Genomic DNA, 18,940 nt, shown 5'->3' with positions numbered 1-18,940 from the left:
ACCCGCACTGGACGAGCCACTACTTCCCGGCCGGCCCCGGCCTGTCGACGACGGCCGAGCCGGGCCCCGAGGTCCGTTGGCCTCCCCGCCGCCCGTACCACCCCCTGTACGGCGGGAGAGGATTGAGGAACCGCTGGGACCTGCACCTGCTGCTGCTGAAGATGGCGATCCGCCGCCCGGGAGGTATTCAGGCGCTGTCGTGCCGCCGAGCACGCGGCCGGGCGGCCATGCCGGCGGGTTGGCCACCTTGCCCCACCGGTTGGCCAGGGGCTGGTCCGCCACTGCGCCGCCGCTGCTGGCCGCCATGATCCGTACCGCCTTCTCACCGCGGTTGACAGGGACCTGGGCGCGACGAAGGCTAGGGGAGGGGGGCCAAGGGCGGTAAGGGAGGAGAGGTGGAAGGGGAAACGGCGGGAGGAGGGCCCTCCTCCTCCCCCTCCTCCACTCGCCGCAGGGCTGCCCTCACCCTCACCCTCACCCTCACCCTCACCCTCACCCTCACCCTCACCCTCACCCGCACCCGCACCCGCACCGCCGTCCCAAGTCCGCCTGCACCTACCTCCTCTTTTTTCCCCCTTTCGAAATACACACACGTGCACACACTCACAGACTCCCGCAGCTTCTCTGTCACTATTTCCCTCCCTCCCCCCCTCCCTCCCTCCCCCCCACCCGCCCGCCNCTCNCTTATTACNCGCNAATCAGTCCACCGCCGCCGCCCCATGTTCTCCCGGAAACACGAGCTCCCTGATGGCCGAGTCGTCCGCCAGGGGCCTGAAGTCCTCTCCCACCGGCCTGCCCGCCATCAGCCGCTCCGTGGCGCTCTCAAACACCGTCTCGTGGTCCTCCCACTTGAGGTCGCATACCTAACAGGTGAACAGAACCCCGGCGCGTGGGGGAGGGGGGGGGAGGGGAGGGGAGGGGTGACAGGAGGCTGAGTGGAACCACATGATGATGCTGGTGATGGTGGTGGTGGTGGTGGTGGTGGTGCAAGAGGAGCAAACAAAGGGTCACCTGGCCGACGTGAGTGGATGGGTGGTGGTGGGTATCCCGGGGGCTGGAGTGGGTAGGGGGTGAGGGGTGGGGTGGGGGGCTTCCGTCGGAAATGTGAATACGTGCGCCAGGTCTCAAACGCCCCCACCATTCTTACCCCCACCACCACCGCCCCCACAGCTCCTACCAGGCATGCAAAGTTGGACTGGAACATGGAGCAGCCGCAGCGGCACCTCCTGGCGTTGGGGTCGTGTTCGTCATGCCCGTGGCCGCAGCGGCACTTGGCTCGCCAGGTGTGCACGTTGAAACCCTTGCGCCGGGGTAGCCACCACTCACCCACCTCCTCCGGCCTGCCCCGGGGGGTGGGAAGGGAAGGGAAGGGAGTGGACATGAAGTGCGGCTGGTACGGCAGTGCATTGGGAGATGTGGTGAGACTGCCGGGGGGAAACTGGAGGGGAGAGGGGTTTGAGACACGCGGCGGACTGTATGTGTATGTGTATGAGGTGACACAGCGGCTGCACAGGTGGTGGTGGTGCGGCCCCCTGCTCACCGCGAGGGCACGAAGGCGAATGCGCGGCAAGAGCAGGCCTTGCATATCGGGTACGGCGCCTTGGGTGACACGAAGAAGTGGTCCGCGTAGCTGTGGTTGCAGAAGCAGCGGGCCGAAGGGGCGATGCGGGTGCAGTCCCCGCCCTTGCTGCTGCGCCACACCGCGTAGATGCCCGTCTCCATGGCCATTTGGGCGGCCTGGGGCAGCAGGGCAGAGGCGAGAGGTGGTTGGGCGGTGCAGGGGTTAGGTGGGTCGGAAAGGGAAAAGTGCATTAGCTCGCGGGGGGGAGGGTGTGATAATGGGGGGCAAAGGAGGTGTGGAAGTAACGGCTTTATCGATAACCTCCGGGTAACTGACGTAAGTGAGGAACGCCAAGTTGTGGAACGAGGAGATGTCTTCCGGGGAGAGGGGAGAGGAGGACGAGGGCAGCTGCGTATGTTTGCGTGTGTGTGCACTTTTGCGTGTGTTGGGGGCCGGGCCGGAGGGCGGGTGTAGGCTCGGATGATGTGGTCGTGCCGGTGGGATTAGGGGGCCGTGAAGTTCTAAAGCTGCGCCAGGTGGAGCGAGATTTAGTCGTTGTGAAGGTGGGTTATGCGCCAGGCTCGGGCAACAAGGGCGCGGGATGCAGGGGTAGTATATGGGGAATGCGAGCGGGGACCCTGGATGGAGCTGTTGGCCTTGGTAGAAAGTGGAAGCAACGGGCCGAAGGGTTTGGACCCCTGAAAGGTTGTTTAGGCGCATGGTGTGGTAGAAAGAGCAAGGTTCCAGGCCCCAGCTGGCTTGCCTGCTCTTCGGCATCGATCATCTTGCGGGCTCCTGGTGCTAGCCCATACTGCTGCACGCCTTCCAGCACTTGGCCGCGAGTCTGCGCTTGAATCATTTTCCGTTAAGTTGTGAAACGCGGAAAGAGAAGGTTAACCACAGGATTGCGGGTTGCTCGAAGTATGCTGCGTGGAATAAGTTTTATGAGGAACGCTAATATTTACTTATCTAGTTGTAAAAGGTCATGAAACTACTTTTGTATTGTTTCAGGTTTTCTTTGTAAACGTTTTATAAAACTTTGCCTTGCTGGCGATTCACCCGGCACCGAAACACGGCAATGCGACTCTTCTTGGTAGGCAAAGCGACAGAACGGAGAGCCCCTGCTCCTTCGCGTTTAGACGCACATTCGTGACTGTGCGCTCAGACCTAGCTTTTCAGTTTCCACTCCGTCAACATCGGATCTGCTCTCATGCGGATCTGCTGGTGTACGGTATGAAGGCGGGCCAGGTTTGGTATGACAGCCGATAGGAAGCATTTGGCCTTGGAGAGGGTTTTATAGTATGCGGGATGAATTCCGGAAGCACAGCACTAACCCAAATGTATGGCCCCGCGCTACCTGGTTGGCACATGTTGACATGCAGCAAGCGCACCAGTTCGGTCACCAGTCAGCGCGTTACAGCATGAAACGTTTCAAGAAGCTAAAGGTGACCGGATTCAGGAAGTCATGCCCGATATTGCGTTGCGAATATCAGCTTGGAGCTATCTATTAGCAAAGGTAGTTATGCCCGTAGTTCCGCCCGTTCCAAATCAAAGAATTACGTGAGACAGAAATACTACACAAATATATCTTGCAGCCATTGGACCTGCATCTGGCAGCTTGGCTGTTCTGAAGCTTGGATAGATCGGTTCTGCCTGTTCGCAGCCGTACAAACCTTCAACGGTGCTCTAACCACCCAGTTCACGGTCCAAATTCCACAGCTAGGTTAACTTGCATTCTATAGCGCAATAGAATCCTTTGCGGCTGTATCCTTAACAGTCTGCACGATGCTTGGCGACTGTTTCAAGCACATTCCATGAATGTAACATTCTAAATCAACCACCATCAAGCAAGGAAATTAACAGAAAGAGATGAACGTTATACAACCATCTTACAATGGCGTCAGAGCGTGGGAAAATCGACGCCCCAGCACACATTGTGTGGTCAGGCATTCGCTTGGACCGGTAAGCCGTTTGGCATATTGGGGGATCCCGTCCAGCGAAACAACGGCACGCAGCGCTCTGGTAGAAACAGCTTCGGCGCCAACCGTACAAGCAGCGAACGAACAGCCGCCGTGCCTGAACTTCACCGACGTAAACCGTCATAACTTCAAAGATGTGCTGCCGATCATGCGGTCAGCCATCCATGAGGCGACCTTTGTCGCCATAGACGCGGAGTTCACCGGGCTGTTCCCTGAGGGCGTCAGCGAGGACCCGCTCGACGACTACGAAGAGCGGTACAAGCGCTTGCTGGCCTCTGCCGACAACTTTGCCATTTGCCAGGTACAACCTAGTTTCGGAGCGACATGCAACCCTCCCACCGGCATTTGGGACAACCAAAGGACGCCCGGACACAGTCACCCAAGAAACCCGCACCATGAAACCCTAAGCCCGACATGAATCATCCGCCCTCAGCTCCTAGCAAACGCACATTGATTAAATACGCCGGTAGCAAAACCTGAACCCACTTCATATGGATGCATAGGTGCGCACCCGCTTCCAGCCTTATCCCGCATTTCCTGGCGTGTTGCAGTTTGGGCTGTCCGCGTTCAAGTGGCATGCTGCTCCCGGTGCTGCCCGGGGGGGTTATTGGGAGGCCAAGACCTTCAACGCCTACATCTTTCCCCGCCCCGATGACAAGACGGGCTGGGACAAGCGCTTCCTGTGCCAGTCCTCCTCCCTGGCCTACCTCGCGGAGCAGGTATGCCGTACATGCCCTCGTACGATAGCCGCATTCACCACGGACATCTCCAGATGGCAGTCGCAGTCGTACACACCTCCTGGATACACCGCGTGGACCCGGTCCCCCTCCAGGGAACCCTGCAAGGCCTTGCCGTTGCGTATACACAAATTCCCTGACACGTTTCCGTACACACGTCCACACTAGCACATGCACGTGTGTATCCACCATCCCAGCCCCTTCCCCCCCCACACACCACACCACACCACATGTCCAACCCCACGCAACGGAGGCTCACAGCCTTGGCTGCTTGGTGGCCCTCCTGTACATCTGCACTGCACTGCACTGCACTGCCGTGTACTGTTTCCTCATACTCATCCACCACCCTCCCCTCCACCCCGCCCTTTCGGGGGCGCCCGGCCCGGCCCGGCCCAGGGTTTTGACTTCAACAAGATGATCCGCGACGGCATTGGTTTCATTCCGCTGGCGGCCCGGGACGCCAAGCTTCGCAGCCTGCGGGAGGAGCTGGATAAGACGCAGCGCAGCCGGGAGGTGCGGGGACCCGCGGAGGAGGCGCTGGTGGAGGCCACTCGGGCGCGAGCGCTGTCCTGGCTGCTGAGCGCGGAGCCGGAGCTGGTGCTGCCGCTGCCGCGCACCCGGCGGCTGCGGACGCTGATGCGGCTGTTGCTGCAGGAGGAGTTCCAGCTGCCGTCCCTAGGGTACGACCCCTTCTCCATAGACATCTGCAGCAGGGGCGGCAGCGCCGGCGGCGCTAATGGCGACGATGGGGAGCCAGCAGCCGCAGTTGGACTAGGGGGCCCAGCGGCTGCGGAACAGGAGGGGGAAGTGGAAGAGGTGGAGCGGGTTGTTGGCAGCAGCAGCAACAGCGAGGGGGGAAGCGGCGCCATTGACGGCGAGGCGGAGGCGGAGGCTGCGGCAAATAGTTCCGGGGATGAGGGTGAGGAGTTCATGCGGCTACGGAGGTTGGATCAGTGGCGGCCCAGTAGCCTGATTGCCAGCGGTCAGCAGCTGACGGCACGGCAGCGATTAGAGATGCTTGTGGAGCAGAGCGGCTTCTCGCAGGTAACTAACTGGCTCCTGGGCTGGCTGACTGGGGCTGGCGTTGGGGTAGAGGAGGAATGAGAGAGGCCAAAACATCGGCCACGGCCGCGTCTGTGAAGCCAAATGGGGACGGGAGGGTGGATGGCCAATCTACATCAAGGCCCAACCGCAGCCCACATCGCGCCGTCATCCCTCCGCCCGATACCCCTGCCCTGAATCCCTCCAGGTGCTCGACGTCCTGCGTGACGCCGGACGACCCCTCGTGGGCCATAACGCCTCCCTGGATTTGGCATACACCCTGTCCCAGTTCAACGGCGTGCTCCCGCGCAACTGGCGCGCTTATAAGGCCCTGTTGCAGCGTGCCTTTCCGGGTGGGTTGTACGACACAAAGCACATTGCTACGCAGCTGATCGCGGCGGGAGTGCCGGTTGGGGATTCGGGGCTGGCCAACCTGTACCGCACGCTAATGGACGAGCAATGGCTGCGGGCTCATGTGCCGGGTGTGGGGCTGCCGGCGACCCTGGGAGGCGGTGTGCCGGAGATCCGTCACGCGCCAGGGTTTGCGGGTTACGTTGGCGCGTCTGTGGAAAAGGCCCATGAAGCCGGCTTTGACGCATTCATGACGGGCGCTGCCTTCACGCGGCTGCTGCGTTTCGTTGCGGCTAAGGTGGCGATGCAGGCGAGTAGCTCCCTTGCCGACGGCGGCAGCACCGCTGCCCCTGACGCGGCAGCGCCTGTAGCATCCAGCAGCGACGCCGAACCATTGCTTCAACCATTAGGACCGTACCGCGGCCGCGTGCACATCATGCGGTCCGATCTGCCATACGCGGATATGTACGGCAATGACCCGCTGCCGAGCCGGCCGGCGGTCCTGTACGTGGCGGGTTTCGGCATGCAGACGCGGCCGCCCTTCCTGTTCCAGCGCTTCGGTGTGCTGGGCTTCAACCCGGTCCAGGTGTCCATGTTGACAGCACCCAACGGCGGCGCAATCGGCGCCTTGGTGCAGCTGGCGCGTGCCGATTTGGTGCCTCGGGCGATGCAGGCGATGCGAAAACGATGGAGCAACTGGACAGTGATGACCTTTGCCGAGTACTACCAGAACCGACTCTTGCAGCAGCAGCAGCAGGAGGCAGGGACGCCAGGAAGCTCGGGGGCGGGGACGGGGGGACCGGGGTCATCTGTTGGTCGGGCAGCACCGCGAATGATACGGACCAGCTCGGCGGCGTCTTCGGCACCAGGTGTAGCGGAGGGGCCAGCGGCATCAGCGGGCGGGGGCGAAGGAGGCAAGTGGCAGCGAAGGGCCGAGGGCAGGGGTGCCGCTGCGCTAGTGGCACGTGTTGACGGCAGCAACGCGGCAGCGGCCTCCTCAGATGCACCCGAGGCGATGAAGCAGGAGCCGGTTGGCAGCAGAATGATGAATGAACGGCACCGGCCGCAGGCATTGACACAGATGGCAGCGGTGGCAGCCAGGAGCTCTGGGCCGGCAGGGGCTCGCGCCGGTAATGCAGCAGCAGCAGCAGCAGCAGCGACGGCGACTTTCAGCAGCGTAGTTACGGGGACAGCATCAACATCAGCACCAAGGGAGGAAAGGGATGGGACACGTATGGAGCTGCAGCCGCCAGGCGCGGCGGCGGGTGAACGAAATTCCGGGGAGGGGGATTCTTTGGGGCCATCGACCTCCCCAGCATCGTCACCTGAGGCGGGCCCAGCCAGCAACGGCGGAGATCTGATATGCGGCACTGGCATGGGGCCGGGAGCTGAAGCCGCGGCGGCATCTCCTAGGGTTGATGATGTCGTGGGCGCAGCAGATCCGGAAGCGGCCAAGCGTGCGGCGGAGAGGCTTCGCAGTTTGGCGCTCGCTGCACAGCGGTTGAAGAGCTGGCCGTTGAAGGATGAACCTAAAGGCGGCGCGGCGGACGGTGGCGGTGGGGGGCTGGCATTGCAGAGGCCGGGTCGACCAGCTCGGTAATGGCAGCATGGGTCGTACCGACTAGTGAGCAATAGGAAGCCCCATCACCCACCACCTCGGCTGGGGAGCTGTCTTGGATTGGATTTGGTACCTGGAGCAAATGTATGACCGGTAACGGACCGTGAGCCGCCAGCAATTACATTGATATGAACTCATGAACTCTGTTCATGGGGATTAAAAGTGGAAACGTCGCGCGAAATTGTGTGACAATGTAACGCTTGCAAATCCGAGTCCCAACAGCGCGTTTCAGCGGCGCCTGCAGAGCATGCAACAAAAGATGCATCGTCCGTCTTGCCATTATGCTGTCCACTAAGAATCCATGTCGAATCGATGTTATGTCTTCCGGCAATACAGCAGTACAAGTCCAGGTTCGAGTCCTGGCACAAACAACACCTTGTGCATCGCAAGCTGCAAGTGTTAAGAAAATCGCAGTGAAGTCATCAAGCAGTTGCGCGCACTGCTGCGCGCTCCGTGTAACATGTGCCCCTCTGGGCCATCCAGTCAACGTTACGGTGGCCCACTCTCCTAAGTCAGGCAAAGCTGGAAGAGTACTCCTGTGCACAACGCGCCCTTCTCCAGGCACACACTCCTTTCCACCGGTGTAGCTGTCAGGTTGCAACACCTCAATTTATCCATCCACACTAATTCGCTCACAACTCGGGTCCTAGGGCAAAAGTCAACAACCCTGCGGTCAGTCCTACTGGTCACATCAGTGTACCGTTCGAGTGTACATGCCAGTCATGTCGTGAAAGTACCTTTCGGACCGCAGTCCCGTCAATCCGCATTCATTCCTCTTCAGCGTTCCACAGCCGCCGCCCAACTGCGGCCTTACACCGCTTTGCAAACGAGGACCGTTTGCATCAAAAACGCGGCCAGACCATATGTCTTGTGAAGTAAGGCATACAGGCCAGGCTGGGACACCATGCAACCACCAACGCCAGCATTTGGGACCTCTGCGGCAACTGGATAGTCAAACAATGAGCTGACTCGCCATCACACGGAACCACCCGCTGGAGCTGCCCCAACAACGGCAGCAACCTCAGCCTGCATGCTCATCGCTTGCGGAGGGTCTGTAAAAAGTCCTGAGCCTCGGTGTAGCGCAGGTAAAGGCTGCTGATTACGTCCTCAGTCTTCCGAGGCCCACCACCGGCGCCACCCGCGTCCTGCAGTCCCGGATCCCCAGCACCTCCCGAGCCCGCTCCACCAGTGACAGACGGCGCTGATTGACCAGCAACAAGCGCTGCCTCTGCTGATCCGCCAACATTGGCAGAGCTAATCCACCCCGGCTGATCTGGCGGGGCATAGGTTTGGGGAGGTGCAGCCAGGCCCACTGCTAGGATGTGGTGGTGATGGTGCATCGGTGCGGCGGATGCAGACCCTGCAGGGGCAGGTCCCTGTAATGCTGCATAGTCCTGCTGCCGCAGCGGCGGCGCCGGACCTCCTAAGGACCCGTGCTGAGCAGCGACGTGTCCTGCTGTGGCTGACCTCATGTTCACCGTTTCCCCAGCCCCCGCACCTACACGCTCTGTCCCACCCCAAGCCACCAGGTAGTCGTCCGGACAGCCACAAGCAATGTGCCCTGGCGCCGCTGTCCCTGATCCGGCTTCCGTTCCGGGGAATGGCGGATGCCCAGGCCCGGCATCCATACTTGAGTTCCCTTGCCTTATCATCCGGGCGTTACCTGCTGCTAGCTGCAAGCCGCTGTTTGCGAAGCCACTAGCTGCTTGGGGACCTCCGGCGGGACCCCACCGGCTGGGTGCGTTATCTAGGCCGGAGCTGTGAAGGCTTGATCCCAGAACCTGGGGCCTACAAGAGGCACCAGCGGCAGTCACAGTGCCTCCCTGCTGAGGCTGCTGCTGCTGCTGAGGCGGCGGTGGCGGTGCGGCAGCTGAGGCGACCTGTTGCATGAGACTGCTGGGCTGGAAGGAGAAGCTGGGCTGAGGCATGGGTAAAAAGGACGATGGCCCACGTTGCTGGGCAACGGCCGCCCCTGGCGGCAAGGATGGCTGCGAAGCCGCAGGTGCTGCCCTTGGATCACGACCCTGCGCCTGCTGCGGCATTGCTAGTTTAGTGACGGGGCCGCCCGCTGGCCCTGATGATATCGCCACCCTTCCAGCTCCATTGCGGGATGCATGCATGGGGTACGCAATACTACTACTGGCGGACGGAGCCGCCACAGGCGCGGCTGTGTGGTTATCCCAACGCAAACCGACAAGGTCCCCTGGCGCCACGGACCCCGCGTCTCGAACGTGCGCGGCTTCCGACTCTGCGAACCCCGACGTTGCGCTAGCAGCCACACTTGGATACGCTTGCCCGGGGTCCACAAGGACACCCTGTTCTCGGCGGTTGGAGTAGACCGATGTCGATGTCGATGCTGCTGTTGTTGCTGTTGTTGCAGCTGTTACGATCACGGGTCCGGGGCCGTGCTGTTGGCTAGCATCTCCTGTGCACAGGGATGGCGCCGTGAGTTCGCGGGGATGGCTGTCCGCAGCTCTTCCCCCGGAGGGTGACCGGCCTGGGGAGTTCCAAGACAGGCTTGGCTCCGCGGCGAGCCCGTCCAGCGGGGCGGAAGAAGGGTCGCGCCCGGGGCTGCTTCTCCCGGCCAGTTCCTGGCTGGGGACGCGCTTCACACACAACTCCAGTTCGCACTCCAAGAAGCGCACGCGGCCTTCCAAGACTGTCACGCGGGCTTGGAGTGTTTCGCGGGTCTGCCGAGCTTCCGACCTAAGGAGAGGAAAGTACACGGCGGCATTCGGAGGGCGAATCAGGGGTACCACTTGCCCAGCCGCTCTGCGAAACTGAGCAATGAACGGACCTCCTTCGAAAGTATGCTGGTGCAATCTCCATTATTAGGCAATCGCATATCCAGCTTTTGTACAATGCACAGCCTGCCCACTTATCCGTTCGTACCTCGATTTTTCAAGCTCTTCTTCCGTAGAAGCGAGCTTGCTCTGCAGCTGCTGCAACTGCTGCTGCATCTCCCGCTCCAACTTCGCCAACTGCACTGGCCAGTCCACATCCGCTCTGGTGGTCTGAGGGCCAGACCCTCCGGCAGGCGCGCTGTTGGCACCGGCAGGTTGCTGCTGCTGCTTGCTAGCTGGAGAAAGCCCTGCTGCACGAGCCCTGTGTGCTGGTAACCTGGCATTCCGGCGGTCCTGGTCCGAGGCGGGTCCGTCGCGCTCCAAATCATCATCTTCCCCAGTAGCTGCACCATCGGCCCCGTGCACCGCTTCCAACTCGCCATCGCTCTTATTCCCAGGGTGCTGGCTCGAGCTGTCCACGCCATCACCGCCGTTGCTCACTCTCCGACGCCGTGGCACAGTTTTGGCCGGACCAAAAAATTTGCTAAAACTCCACTCATCCAGGTCACGTGCAGGCAGGCTGTGGCCGCCACCTGCAGTGCCACTGCCGCCAGCAGTAGCTGCCGATGTCACTGCTGCAGCAGTGCCATCTTGGCGCAGCGCCGCAGCATTAGTCCCTTGTTGCTGCGTTGGCTGCAAGGCCCCTCGCTCCGGCTGGCGCTGATGCGTTAACTGTCCTTGTTGCTGGAGTGCAGCCTTCCGCTGGTAGCCCTCCGATGCTGCTACGGTCGTCGATGCCGCCGCTGGCTGCCTGCCGAAGGATAGGTGTCTCTCGCTGTCCAAGCCTGTGCATATGCTGCTGTCCACCGCTGCATGGGTGCGGCCGGTGTCTGCAGCCGCTACACCACTTCGCCAAAATGAAGCCGCCTGTTGCTGTGGCTGCTCAGGTGGATTGGGGGACAGCCGCCACCACGCGCTGCTGTCGGGCCGACCTGCACAATTTTGGAGGCTAGTGTTACATGGTCCTGTTTTTTGTCTACCAGCATTTTTTCCATAACTGGTGCAACCAGCTAGGTAGTTAGGTTACGGTCGAAGTTGTCCGTAATGCTCCCCCAGTGTTACCAGTCGCAAACCTTCACCGACATTCTGGTTACATCTTTGGTTTACATCGCTCCCCACCTGTGGCACCGAAGCCCAAGCCAGTGCCCACGCCTAGGTCCACATTTGCCTCATCTCCCTCGGCAAAGGCCGGGTTCATGAACCATGTACGGATGGGCGGCTGTGCAGCAGCCGAGCCGGCTGGGCCCTGCCGGTGCCCAATGTTCGCGGGCGCCGCAGGTCGGAAGGTCAGCTCCAGGCTTGGCCCCTGGCTGCCGGCAAGCGACGCCTGCGCTGGCGTACCTTGAGGCCGTGACGCGCCCTTGGCTGCAATCGACCGGGAGCAGACCTTGAGTTGACGGGGATGAAGGCCTCCCACGGCCATTGGGAGTTTTGCATGCATATGGAATATCTTGCAGTTCTTTGGTATCAGGATAACACGTGAAGGCGTGCGCTTAGGCAGCTGCATACATGCGTGCACACGCACCTGCTGTGGGCTGCCCGCTTGCGGATGGAGAAGGTGAACGTGACGTTGTCAACACCCTTTTTGGCTTGTAGACAGACTGTCCTGCGTCGGAGGCGTTTGGCAAATGCTGCGGCGCGAGCACTTGCTGGACCTCAATATTATCGCTTCGGACCACCTGTTGACGTGTAAACGTAGAACGGATGCTGTATAACCTTATATTACAAACCTAAACGCAAGAGGATCAAAAGGAGCATGGACCTATTCCTGTTGCGCTGGAAATCTATCTTCACCCTGGATATCCATCTTCACCCGTGTCCCGAACTTCTACCCAGAAACGTGTCCCCGTGCCTCACCTTGACCTGAGGGCTGCTTCTGCGGGGTGTGGCTAGCCGACTGCTTAAATGGTCCTGTAATCCAAGAAAGCAGACGGATGTTGAGGGTGCTTCTGCCAGGTAACTGTAACACACGGAAGCCGGAAGCAGGCGGAAGTTCCTTGTGTTCAGATCTCCGCCCGCCGCCTTGCTTCAATAACTGGTACCGCATGTCCATTCCACAAGACGGCTGCCGTACATTTCAGAGCTTATTTTGAAGCAGATAGTGACAAATCAGCCGTTATCGGCCTCATAGGTGGTCCCGTTACCCATCGGCTCAAATCATGGACCGGGCCATCCACAGAGTGGCTGTTGACTTTCGGGTTCAGTTACGTTCTTTTACTGCATTAGGCCAACCTAAGAGTGGTTGGAGCACAGTTGGACCTCACCACCCTTTTTTACGGCTAGTAGAGGACGATGGCATGGATCCGCTCACAGACGAAGGTGATCGGTGATTCCAACCCTAGTGTGACGCAGCTTGTTAGGAAGGCGGTACCGTGTGTATTTGGCCGCACTTCTTCATATTGAGGCAACACTAGCACGCCAGTAATTGTAGGCATGAGTTTGTCATTCACATGGGGGCCTTATTATTAAAATCCCCTTGTTGGCAATAGTGCTAGCCCGGTCTTAGTCGAAGCCGAGCTTGCTGAGGTGTTGTGCGTGCCGGTACGGGACCATTTGTCCTTCCTTTCCAGGCCTGTGTCTATTATAGCGACAGGCGATGTGCCTTTTGGCCCAGTTTCTTTGCCTAACGTTATAGAAACTTGGTAGGCCCCTGGAATAGTAACAACGACGACAACAACAAGGAAGCCGACTCGTACCCTACCTGGCGAGATGCTTTGAGCGCTGCCAGGCGCTCCTGGCGCACTTCCTCATTGTGCAACTTCTTGCATACCGCTATGATGTCGCACAACAGGAGGACTTTCCGCTCTGCGTAGCCTTGCTCAAAAAACTGGCTCGGTGTCAGGACTGTACGCACGTTAAGCACCTCCCTAAATAGCTTGAAGCAGGATTCAACAAAACGTTGGTCCGTCTTGCCAGCAAGCTTCATGATAAAGGAAGGCTGCATGTCAGCGAGGAGTCAAAAGGGGTTGGCGACTGGTCTAGCTGCTCAACCTACCTCGAACCCATGCCGCACAATAAAGCGCGCCACATGGCGAGAAAATTTAAGAAGTGTAAAGTTGAGCAATGGTAGCAGTGCCACGGGGTCACCCAAGCGAAGCCTGTGCGTCGCGATGATGGCGGTCAACGACAAATATGTATTGTCCCGCTGGCCGACACGATAGCTCTGCAGGAACCGCAAAGCTTACCCAACTTCATCAACGTTCGCCGCGCACTTAATCGCCTTCAACTCCCGAAGGAGCCTTTGAAGATTGCCATTCAAGTCGCCGGTGGACATGAGCACTTGTTAAGCTGCTCGAGAGCTAGTCATCTGTCTAATGCTCCTCTAATTGCGAATGACTCATGGTCATACCGTGGATCAGCAAGACCGTGTGGCAGGCGTATTACGTGCTCTTGAGTACAACAGTGCCAGGTCAAAGGTAATGTTCAACCACTACCAACTGACAGAAACGGGGCCGGATGAGGGTTAGGCCTCGAGTTTCGGTCCCGCCTGTAAACGTACGGCACTTGTACAGCCGGAAAGACGGGAACGTTTTCCAAGTGCCTGGGAAAGGGTCGATTATGGTTCAAATTGGGCTGCGATGTTTTTGCTTAGGACCCCAATTCTCTCAGTGCTATGAAGCTCTTCTCGTCTGCAAGTACACGTTCGTTCTAGGGCCCTTGCTAGTCGCTAAGCCCACTAGCTGTGACAGGGCTTTTATAGGAATTATACGCACCTGAATATGCCCAAAGGTATAGCACAGCGGCGGCGCCTTAAGCGTGCCTTGGAGGCGGCACGGGGCAACCTACACAAAATTGCGGTATGGGCCAAAGAACCTGTAGACCTATTGAGCAATATCGGGCAATATTGAGATGTCGCAAGTTGTGGTGCAGAATGGCAAAGCGTTACCAACGGACTTACCGGAAGCACCAAAACCAAAGGATGCAGAGAAGCTGCCTGCGTCTCTCAGGAAAATGCTGGCGCTGAAGGTATCCTTTCGCGTAACGTCGCATCTCCTTACAGACCGCACCTGCGACTTTGGCGCACCTAAGTCGTTGGTCGCGGTTTGACGAATTGCTTTCGGCCGTTCATATTAGCAGGCGGCAGCTGCTCAACACGAGCGAGCCGGTGGCAAAGGCGTAGAAAACTCTGCACCATCTAAAGCGCCAGGTGGGTGTTGGCCGCGAGGCCTGTCCCTCCTGCCTGAAATACGTGCTGCGGCTGGCGAGTTCGGGATCCCCGTTCGGCGCTAGTTGGAACTGACTACCGAGTGGCTAGAGCCGTATGAGCAAATTGGCAATGGCGTCCATTGGAACTAGAGATCCATGACCACGAAGGACGTACCCAGTCTCACAGGTGCGAGTGTGGTGCACACACACACTCGCGCACCCACCTAGGCTTAGACGTCAGACACCCTTCCACACCCTCATATTCTCTGCACCATCCACAGTGAATTTCCCTTCTCGGTATGACACTGCCGTAGCTTCGCAACGGTACCCCCGCTCCCTTGAAAAATGGTTCACGTCTGCAGCCAGTACCAAAAGCAAGAAGGCCCCTGGGCTGACAAAGGCGAGCGACGGAGCCGACGATGAGCCGTCCATATCCGGGCGAGCGGAGGAGGGCCGGGAGAAGCAGCGTCAGGAAGAAGGTTGCGACGGAAATGTCAACGGTGGATCCGCCCCCGCCGCCTTTGCGGTGAAGGGCGCTAACCCATTCACGGAGCAGTTTGTGCAGAAGAAGCTTAAAGACAGAAAGAAAGAATATTTGAAGCGGAAGGCGGAAAAGAAGCGGCGCAAAGGCACCGGCGGGCAGGTGGTGGTGGAGAAGGAGCTACAATTGAAAGACCACGTCAAATTTGGCGAGGTGAGTGCGGGCTGCGGCGCCTAGGGTTGGGTGCCTTGGCAGCTTTGGTTTGAACGAGGATTTCCATTAGAGTTTTGCGCCCTTGGGCCCATGTGTGCTCATTGCCCACGCAGGCTTTACGTTATTACTCTTTTTCCTGGCTCCAGACCACTTAGCTGCGAAAGCATGAGTCCAAGGGCTCTCCGCCCACATGTTGTCTTCTTATCCCAGACCTTCCGATCTACCGCGCCGCGGGGGGCATCCGCGATACCATATGGTGCCTTTGCGCAGGTCGTGCACGCACCCCTGCAGGTGCACCTCAAGCGCAAGCACTGGGCGGAGAAGGAGAAGACCGCCAACGAGCGGTGCAAGGAGGTATTCCTGAAGCAGATGCAGCAAGCGCAGCAGCAGATTGCAGCTGGGGCCGCGGCACGGACGGATGATGGCATTGCTATGCGCAAAGGCGGCGGCGGGAAGGGCGGCAAGGCGGCCAAGGGTGCGGATGGCGATTCTGCTCAGCAGAACCGCAAACGGAAGGCTCCGGTGAGTGGGCCACATCTTAACCATCTTGGCGGGGAGGGCTGGATGTGGAGAGCACTCAGCAGTCGCCGGGCCCTTGGACTAAGCCGGACCTTACCCGGACGTCCCTTAGCTCCTGTCTTACTCTTCTACACCTTCCCTGTTCCCAAAACCTATCAGATGGATGCGGAGACGGAGGAGTTGCGGCAACAAGTTATTGAGTCATACCGAGCGGCGAAAAAGGGCACCGGCTTCCACAACTCAACAGTGGGTGAGTGTCTGTCTGCTGGGGCTTGGGTTTGGGCTGGGCACCATGAATATGGGTGTTCCTTATAGAATATTAGGCAGTAATCCAGGAAGGTTAAAGCAGCGGTGGCAGTTCAGCAACGCGTGACGAGCTGGCGATGGACGTGGTGCCTGCTCTGTCTGTAATGTGCAGCGCTGGCGTAATGTGGCGAAGTAAAGTATTGCCGCCGCTAATGAACCGCACACCGGAACACCCTTGCGCCGCTGGGTGCTCCCCCGGTGTGGGGAAGCAGTTGACTTCGTCCCCTCGGGAACCCTACCGTTGAGTATCATCAAGTACAGTGACAGAGTACTCGGTACATATACCCTCTCCTCCGACCCCGGCGTGCAGGCCAAGCTACTTTGGCCTCGTTGTCTCATCTTGTGGGCAAGAGCGCCGGCGCCAAGGCGGCATCCACGGCCGGAGGAGGAAAGAAGACCCACACACTAGCCTAGGCGCAAGCGCTGGGGAGACCGGCTTTTGACAGACCAGCGGATGGGCTTTGGAGAGAATGCTGGCTGGATACATGGGTTTAAAAATCCAGTTGGTGCGGGTCGGCTCGTGGGCCCGCTGCTGTCGCGGCTATTGCTCATATTAACGTGGCTTGACATTCCGTTTCGGTGTCCAAACGGCGTCGCGATTCCTAACTAACCACTTGCAGCTGGAGCTGAAGGTCCCCCAGCATGCAGTGGAGCGACGGCGGTTTCTGGAAAAACAATATACAGCTTTGTGACCAAGAAGTTTGTAGACCTTTTTGGTGTTCGAGCGGATGAGCCCAGTGCAGGCCTTCTCACACTGCACCTACGCCCCATTTACAGCAGACACCGGTATATAGTGTAAATGATAAAAAGGCGCCCTCCCCTGAGGTCACTGCTGAACCCCACATCAAGGTGCTCCCATTTGACAGCCTCCTGGCATGTACGCATACTCAGCCGTCCTGCTATGTACCTCTGATGCAGGACTGCCGATACATGCGCATTAAAATCTCACGCACATACAGGACTCTCCAACATCCAAACACTGCTGTGGAACACCAAAGCACAGGAATCTTAATCGTGTAAACACGAATGCACAGGAAAGAAAACTCTCACCAAAAAAGGGGCCCAAGTTAATCAGGTCAAACCTCAACTGCAGATTTAACGTGCCGAGCTGCGTTTCCTATCCTCCCTCATGCACCTGACGGGCCAGCAGCCTTCGCTGGCGGCGGCGCCGTCGCCTCTTCTTGGAACCAACCATCGTACCATTGCTTATACTGCTCGTACCACGTTGCGTACGCCTGCTGCCACGCGTACTGCTGCCGTACGTATTCACGCAACATCCGGTGTAGGCACTCCGAGCAGCGAACAGGCTGCGTGCGTGGATCCACGTCATGGTCGTACCACCAACTTCGCGGTTGCGAGTAATTACCATACGACGCATACCCATGCCAGTCGTACGCTGTGTTGTACGGCTGTTGCGGCTCGCTAAAAATGTGCCTGTGATGGTGCCCATGGCGATGGTGGTGGAAGTGGCGATCATGGCCGCCGGGGTGGGGGGTGTAGGCGCCAGGTGGATGGTGGTGATGGTAGGAAGGCAGCGACGGGTAAGGCGGCGGGGCGGTGTAGCTGCGGCTCTGCGCAGCAGCCTGTGGGGGATACCTGCTGGGATCCTGAGACCATAGGGAGCTGCCGTACGCCCAGCCAGGATCCCCGCGAGCTCCTTCGCCTCCGTGAACGCCCTGCGTGTTCCCATAGCCCTGCTGCCCCTCGTAATAGCCGTACCACCCTTGGTTATAGTACGTTGCATTCGGATCGTACGAAGTACTGTTGTACGAATACGGCCACGACTGAGCAGCACCAACGCCGGACCCTCCCGCTGCTACACCGCCTGCGCCAGGGTGGGCAGCTGCTCCCGCTGCCGACCCCGGGGCGGGCTCATGGCCAGTGGCACGAGGATGCCGCGGATCTGCTGCCACTGCCGGTGCTGCGCCAGCGTCTAGCTGCTGCTGCCGCTGCCCCTGCTGCTGCCGCGGTGAAGGTGGCAGCAGCACCAAAAGATTATCCACCACCTTGGCCGCATCTGGACCGAAATCCTCGTCACCATACACCCAGCTATCGTCCTCGTCCCCTTGCGCCTCCTCTTCCTCCGCCTCTGCCCCGCTTTCGTCGTTCCCATCGCACTGTCCACCCGCCACTTCCTCCTCACCACCACCATCACCACCACCATCATTCTCCACCGCAGCCGCACCTGCTCCCGCGGCCGGTAGTCCCCCTGCCGCCGCCGAGACACCGCTGGCTACTAGCGGCCCCGGAGACGCCAACGGGCGCCTCCCACCGCCGCGGCCGCCCCAACGCAGCACTGCGGGAACGACACCTGCGGCTTCAGGCGGCACCACCTTTCCCCCCAGCGCACCAAAACTGAGCTCCGAGCCTCCCTCGTCGTCCTCCTCCTCGAGGACCGCCTGCCCTAGGCCAGGCTCTCCAACGCCGGCCCCACCCCCAGCCGCATCTGCGCCCCGGCTCCCACGGCATCTCAGCTGCTGCGGTGCTTCATCCATACCACCAGGGGCACGGCCCACCCGATCTGCTGCGGCTGTCGTAGCTGCTGGCGCCTGCTGCTGCTGACCCATACCTATAGATGCCCCCACGACGGCAGCTGCGGCCGCAGCGGCAGGTGTACCGGCAGTACCAGGGGGCCCGTCCGCACCACTGGCCCGAGATGCAGAGCCGGTGTTGCTCTCGGCGCGCCAGCTAGGAGGCCAACCCGCAGGTCCCCAGCCGCCGCCGTATTCCCCGTTCCGTTCCTCATAGTACCGCGCCCATGCTGCCACGGCTGCGTCCTGCCCAGCCGATGCATCACTGCCGTACGTGCCGTATGTCCCGTACCCGTACCCGGGATGGTGGTAATACGCGTGGCTGCTGTTCTGATAACTGTAAGCGGCGTCGTGGGGTGTAGGGTACTGGTCCTTGTAGGACTGAGCAGCGGTCCTGCATGGATTTCAGTTTTGCGCGCAAGGAAAAAGAAGAATTCGCACCACGATTCGCATCACGTCAAGACCATCACATCAAGACCAGGTGTAATCATAATATTGACAACTTCACACCAGGGCACCGGCAGTCGCCAGCCGACTTCCTGGGATGACCTTTCAGCGTGGGCCCCAGCAGGGCGCTTTCGTTCCTTTCCTTCATCAACTCATCTCCTTCACCT

The 18,940-nt window shown here is 59.7% G+C and overlaps 5 protein-coding genes across 5 annotated transcripts; 3 read left to right on the top strand and 2 right to left on the bottom strand.

Annotated features, from left to right (window-relative positions):
- Positions 1-698: 698 nt before the first annotated feature.
- Positions 699-1,722, bottom strand: VOLCADRAFT_59478 (uncharacterized protein; the record flags this gene model as incomplete). Its single annotated transcript, XM_002949314.1, has 3 exons — positions 699-863; positions 1,178-1,340; positions 1,541-1,722. The coding sequence occupies 3 exons, from the start codon at positions 1,720-1,722 to the stop codon at positions 699-701; spliced, it is 510 nt and encodes a 169-aa protein (XP_002949360.1).
- A 1,733-nt stretch (positions 1,723-3,455) lies between these two features.
- On the top strand, positions 3,456-6,088 carry VOLCADRAFT_120753 (uncharacterized protein; the record flags this gene model as incomplete). The annotated part of the gene is made up of 5 exons (XM_002949429.1): positions 3,456-3,523; positions 3,577-3,841; positions 4,092-4,259; positions 4,674-5,321; positions 5,527-6,088. Coding segments are annotated over 5 exons (1,710 nt in total), but the record flags the coding sequence as incomplete, so codon positions are not given.
- A 287-nt stretch (positions 6,089-6,375) lies between these two features.
- VOLCADRAFT_117169 (uncharacterized protein) lies at positions 6,376-7,269 on the top strand (the record flags this gene model as incomplete). Its single annotated transcript, XM_002949428.1, has 1 exon — positions 6,376-7,269. One exon carries the CDS (start codon positions 6,376-6,378, stop codon positions 7,267-7,269), a length of 894 nt encoding a protein of 297 aa, XP_002949474.1.
- Positions 7,270-8,321: 1,052 nt separating this feature from the next.
- On the bottom strand, positions 8,322-13,404 carry VOLCADRAFT_89740 (uncharacterized protein; the record flags this gene model as incomplete). Its single annotated transcript, XM_002949313.1, has 8 exons — positions 8,322-9,993; positions 10,180-11,062; positions 11,250-11,495; positions 11,656-11,736; positions 11,988-12,090; positions 12,832-13,068; positions 13,126-13,228; positions 13,316-13,404. 8 exons carry the CDS (start codon positions 13,402-13,404, stop codon positions 8,322-8,324), a joined length of 3,414 nt encoding a protein of 1,137 aa, XP_002949359.1.
- A 1,028-nt stretch (positions 13,405-14,432) lies between these two features.
- On the top strand, positions 14,433-16,209 carry VOLCADRAFT_89739 (uncharacterized protein; the record flags this gene model as incomplete). The annotated part of the gene is made up of 5 exons (XM_002949427.1): positions 14,433-14,463; positions 14,558-14,970; positions 15,262-15,492; positions 15,649-15,739; positions 16,106-16,209. 5 exons carry the CDS (start codon positions 14,433-14,435, stop codon positions 16,207-16,209), a joined length of 870 nt encoding a protein of 289 aa, XP_002949473.1.
- Between the last annotated feature and the right edge of the window lie 2,731 nt (positions 16,210-18,940).

The sequence above is a fragment of the Volvox carteri genome, assembly GCF_000143455.1.
Source record: "Volvox carteri f. nagariensis unplaced genomic scaffold VOLCAscaffold_14, whole genome shotgun sequence".
In the NCBI taxonomy this organism is placed as follows: domain Eukaryota; kingdom Viridiplantae; phylum Chlorophyta; class Chlorophyceae; order Chlamydomonadales; family Volvocaceae; genus Volvox; species Volvox carteri.
The sequence above is the reverse complement of the archived record's forward strand: the minus strand, read 5'-3'. Positions and strand labels throughout refer to the sequence as shown.